General features: G+C 41.6%; 1 protein-coding gene across 1 annotated transcript; it reads left to right on the top strand.

Moving 5' to 3' along the window:
* The first annotated feature begins 3,262 nt into the window (after positions 1 to 3,262).
* LOC135106689 (uncharacterized) lies at positions 3,263 to 5,430 on the top strand. The gene is made up of 2 exons (XM_064015956.1): positions 3,263 to 3,614; positions 3,736 to 5,430. Exons 1-2 carry the CDS (start codon positions 3,463 to 3,465, stop codon positions 4,334 to 4,336), a joined length of 753 nt encoding a protein of 250 aa, XP_063872026.1. The 5' UTR covers positions 3,263 to 3,462; the 3' UTR covers positions 4,337 to 5,430.
* The last annotated feature ends 200 nt before the right edge of the window (positions 5,431 to 5,630 follow it).

Here is a 5,630-nt window from a genome sequence, read left to right as displayed (position 1 = left end):
TAAACACTAGGAAATAATATTAATTTAATCTGTCCAGTATTTAGGACCACATTATTTAAAAACAGTATCATTAGTTCTGGGCCTAAACTTTTAGTCTTAATAAAAAAATAAAAAGAATCTCCTTACACCTAGTACTTTCGATATATACAAGAAGGAAATTAAGGCAAATCTGATCTCACAACAGTATTTATAATCTTGTATAACTTCTTATTGTTCTATGATCATTTGTTATGTCATTGCCTTCCATCATTTCTCTAAATGTTTGATTTGGTTGAGTTTCGTGTAAAATTTCTGCATCTTATATTTTGTTCCTGTTGCATTTATTGCTTCCTTCACATATAAACTTTAATATCATATTTTTTTTTTATTATCTTATTCAGGCATGCATGTTTGTTACCATAACAATGTTAATTTTATAAAAAAAAACGTCCAAGGACCTACGGTTCGACGGACCGTGGCTTATGTATATATGTAATTATACGTATTACATAATTATGTATTGACACGGGTATAAGAAAAAATATTTAATTACACACACACACACACACACACACACACACACCTGAGAGCATTTAGGAAATCAACGGTGTCATTCAAGCTAGCGTCAGTCTTTCCCAGTCCCGCACTTCATCCTAGATGAGCTTTTTTCCTTCTTCTTTTTCTTTAAGTAAGAGGGTCACTGGCCAAGGGAAACAAAAAAAAAAAAAAAATGAGGGGAAAAAATCCCACTGAGGTGCCAGTCCCAAAAGAGATGTCAAGAGGGTCATTGAAAAATTGAAGGATAAGTGTCTTGAAACCGTAGTCATAGGAAGGAGAAAATACAGAAGCAGGCAGGGAGTTCCAGAGTTTACCAAAGAAAGGGATGAATGATTGAGATTATTGGTTAACTCTTGCATTATAGAGGTGGATGGAATAGGGATTAGAGAGGAAAAAAAAAAAATCTTTGTGCAGTGAGGCCGCGGGAGGAGGAAAGGCATGCAATTAGTAAGATCAGAAGAGCAGTTGGCATGAAAATAGTGGTAGAAGACAGCAAGATATGCAACACTGCGGCGATGAGAAAGAGGCTGAAGACAGCTAAAGGAGAGGAGTTGGTAAGACGAAAAGCTTTCGATAACACCCTGTCTAAAATAGCGGTATGAGTGGACCCCCCCCCCCTCGAAATACATATGAAGCATACTCCATACGTGGACGGATAAGGCCCCTGCACAGAGTTAGCAACCCGTGGGGGGGGGGATTAGAATAACCGGCGGAGACGACTCAGAACGCCTAACTTCATACAAGCTGTTTTAGGTAGAGGTGAGATATGAGGTTTCCAGTTTAGATTATAAGTAAAGGACAGACTGAGGATGTTTACAGTAGAAGAGAGGGACAGTTGAGTGTCATTGAAGAAGAGCGGATAGTTGTCTGGAAGGATGTGTCGAGATGACAGATGGGGGAATTGAGTTTTTAAGGGATTGAACAATACTAAGTTTGCTCTACCCCAATCATAAATTTTAGAGAGATCAGAAGTTAGGCGTTCTGTGGTCTCCCTGCGTGAGTTGTTTACTTTCTGAAGGATTGGACGTTTGTGAAAGACGTGGAAAAGTCCAGGTTGGTATCATCAGCGTAGGAGCGAATAAGATCACCCGCACCGCTCGCCTGAAGTGGGAACCAACGATCCTGAGATAATCCTTCACTCGCATCTTGGTATTACCTGAGATCATTCGTCATGAGTGCTGATGACGCATTACAACACGGAAAGACAGACGAGAGAGTCGCGTGTATCTTTTTTTTTTTTTCGCGTTATGAAATATTTTCCGTCGTTCCGGTATAGACAAAGGATCTATGACCTGTCGGAAAAAAAAAATGTAAATAAATAAACAACACCAGCCTGACAGTCACAGCGGAGGGGGAGAAGGATATTTTTCTTTGGGCGTGTGTGGATGGTTGGATAGTTCCTTCTCTTTCTTTCTCGTCTATTAATGCCATTTAACTCCACACCTGGATGTTTTTCCTTCTTAAATATTATGTGTTTCTCCTGACGATGCCACGAAATACAAACATAGCCATTAACAATGGTATTATTACTTCATCTATATCTAGTAAGTTTGGAGTGAAATGACTCAACACTTCTTATATTTCATCACTAGTACGGTAAACAAACGTGAATTTTGTACATAATATACGAATATTTTTATTATATAACGTAGGTCATGAACTATTTGTACTTTGTTTCAAAGCTCTTCTTCTATGTGTTATGTTACATATATATAGTTCCTCACTATTTTCATAAAACACTCGTCTGTTTATACATAGTTCAATAACTTTGGAGAAATTGAATCGCTCCATTAAAACTCTTTCTGTTGGTGTTTCACTGATGTGGAGTTCCTTGTCAATCAACCAGGGTTGGAAAAAATCTGCGTAAAAAAAAATTTTTTTTTTTTTTTGTATTGAGTTTTACTGGGTTTTATTTATTTTTTTTCATTTTTCATATTTATGTGTAAATCAGTTTAAATAATCAACTAAAAAGTAATCTATAGTGAAACAAAAGGTATTAAGTGTTATTTATCTAGAGGACAGATACTTGTTTAGGTCATGTTGATATAGGTTGGTCCATTTGGATAAAGCCTGTGCTAACTTGTGATGTACAGGAAATGAACGGGTCAGGCTTGACTACTTTCGCATTTTTTATGTATATCTACAGACGGCTCCCTACTTGATGAAGCAGCCTTCCTACCCTTATTTTTAGCTAAAGCCACATCTTACCAGGTAAATATCATTGGCTAGAATTCGTGATGTGTTAATTAAGTCACACCTCCTTTCCCAACCCCACGCCATATCTGCCTTCCCATCCCCATGCCCTCTTCGTTTCTTCATTTCCCATACCTCCTACTCTATCTCCTCCATCTATGCCACCCATTCTCTCTCTCTCTCTCTCTCTCTCTCTCTCTCTGTATGTGTGTATGTATTTACGTATGTATATATGTATGCATATATGTATGCATGTATGCATGCATGGATGTATGAAAAAGGTATGAGAAGTATGGTGGATGGGGAGAGGGAAGGGAATGCGGATGTGGAAGGGGAGAGGAAGAAGGCAGGCCCAACCTTTACGTCAAAGGCAGCTCTAGCCAATGACAGCTGCCATGAAAAAAAAAAAAAAATGACAGGTGTCGCTTTTGTTAGAAATATAGATAGGAAAGCTGCTTCATCTAGTAGGGAGTTGTCTGTATATTTACAAACCGTATTTATCAATATGATATAAAACATGATTTTTATATGTAAAACATTTTTTGAAACACCCCACGAAATATATATATTTTTTTTTAGGGGGGGAGGAGGTTTCATGCCAACCCTGCAGTCAACGCTGGCTGAGCTGGTGTAACAACCACGCCCAATGCCTGCTTTCAGCGAGGCAGTTAATTGGTACGTATACTTATACATTTCGCTTCACGACTATTTAACTGACGTCACCGGTAGCCAATGAGATGCCCGCGTCGCCAGTTCCACTTCAGTTCGCTGCTAGTCTCCACACAGTACACACTACCTGCTGCTGCTGCTCTACACTGTGCGTTGTTACTGCCGCTCGTCGATCGACTTGCCTATCTTTCACCGGTTTTCTCCAAGTCAGCCCGGTAAGCTCTCACCTTTTTTAACGCTACGGTAAGCTGTTAGCGCTATGGTGAATACACATGTATGATTCAAGGACGTATATGTTGGCCTTTGTGTTACCCGGTTTTTCTCCGTTTTTTCTAGACGAGTTATGTCGGATCGGGGTAAGGCCCTGGGAACGCCACGGCGTCCCTCCTCGCCTGCTTCGGGAGGGGAACGACGTGAGAGGGACCCTCTGGAAGGCGATGCCAAGCGTAGGAAGGCCTCCCGAGATAGTTGCAATACGCAACCACCGGCTGCTGGTGCTTCTCAGCCGCGAGTCGCTGGCCCGAGCCACGTCAACGATACGGCTGTCTCTCCATCAAGTGAAGGCAAATTGGACCAATTATCTACCCTGCTGAATGCCCTAATTGACAAATTGGATAAGCCGACAGCTCATCCAGTGTCATCGGGGGCCGATTATAGCGGGTTCCTTGACTTCTCCCCTTCTGATGACGAAGCAGCTGAAGCTTCCCGTGTCTGCCCGAGCCTTATCCGCTTGACGACCTCTACCGGCTCACCGCCGCACAGCCAGCCGGTGATACTGTGGTTGATACCGACTTCCAGAATGCTCTTGATGAGTTTGATGGCCTCTTCCATGGTGAGGAAGAAACGGGTGACCCTTTATTTGATCGTCTGGCTGGCATTCTTAATGCAAGTCTCCGACGTTGGCCTTCCCATGACGGCGACGTTGGCCTTCCCTTGACGGCGTGAAGCTCACATGTGATAAGATCAAGCTCCCGGGTAATGTGCCCAACTTAAAGGTCCCAGCGACCAATCCTGCCATCACCAAGGCAATGAGCGTTGATTGAGAACTGGTTAACACACAACTTTCACTTACTAATAAACTATTGACAAAGGCACTGGTTCCAATTGCCCGTTGCATTAATGATATTGGAAATAAGAAAGATAAACCCTTAACCTCCTACCTTGATGGTCTTAATAACAGCCTGAGGCTGGTAACTTCCGCTGTTAACTACATCAGTCAGCTACGGAAAGAGGTTGAGCGGGCTCACGTGAATGACTCTGCCTTGGTAGAGCTCTGTAATTGGGACTGTGAGGTCGGCAAGGATGACTTTGATGTCATAAAGAAACGTGAGGAAATAGATGACAAGTCCAGAAAACTTAGGAGGCCCAACTTCCGTCCTTACAAAGCTCCTGGGAGACGGTTTGCTCCACCTCGCCAGTTACCTAGACGACCTCGCCCACAGCAGTCAAGGCCACGTTACCAGGCAAGGCCTTTTTTAGGCCAGAGGCCTCCCCAGGGGAGGGGGATGCCGAGACACAAAACTCCCCAGTGAGACTACCGTCGGTAAGTCCCTTGTTAATGCCTTTGGTTAATACTCCGGATAAATTTTGTGGAGGAATTATTATTATTATGTTTTTTTTTCTTTTTTGTTGGTAGGTCGCAGCGATATTGTCTCCACAGATAAATGGATTCATGTGGTGCATGGAAAATTCGGATAATTTTTGTGGAGGAATTTATTTATTTATTTATTTATTTATTTATTTTTTTTTTTTGCTAGGTCGCAGTGGTATTGTCTCTCCTCAGATAAATGGATTCATGATGTGGTGCATGAAAATTTTTTAGTTATTGTGAATGTTCCCATACAGAGGATTTCACCGGCTACTCTCAACTTGTCTCGTGCAGATAAAAAAGAACTGGACTCTGCCATGTTGATGTTCTTAGAGCACAAAATAGTAGAATCATGTGCCCCAGCCGATCATGGTTTTCTTTCTGACCTTTTTCCTACCATTAAGAGAGATGGTACGGCTAGAGTTATTCTGAATTTGAAAGAACTTAATGATTATGTTGACCATGTACATTTTAAGATGGACACCCTCAAAGATGTGATATCCTTAATCCACCACAACTGTTATTTCATGTCTATTGACTTCACAAATGCTTACTTTCCAGTCTACGTGAGGCCAGAGAACAGGAATTGGTTCCAATTTTTTTGGCGTAACTTTAAGTTTCGCTTCACTTGTCTTCCACAGGG

The sequence above is a fragment of the Scylla paramamosain genome, chromosome 14 (assembly GCF_035594125.1).
Source record: "Scylla paramamosain isolate STU-SP2022 chromosome 14, ASM3559412v1, whole genome shotgun sequence".
In the NCBI taxonomy this organism is placed as follows: Eukaryota; Metazoa; Arthropoda; class Malacostraca; order Decapoda; family Portunidae; genus Scylla; species Scylla paramamosain.
This window is presented reverse-complemented; position numbering and strand designations above follow the sequence as displayed.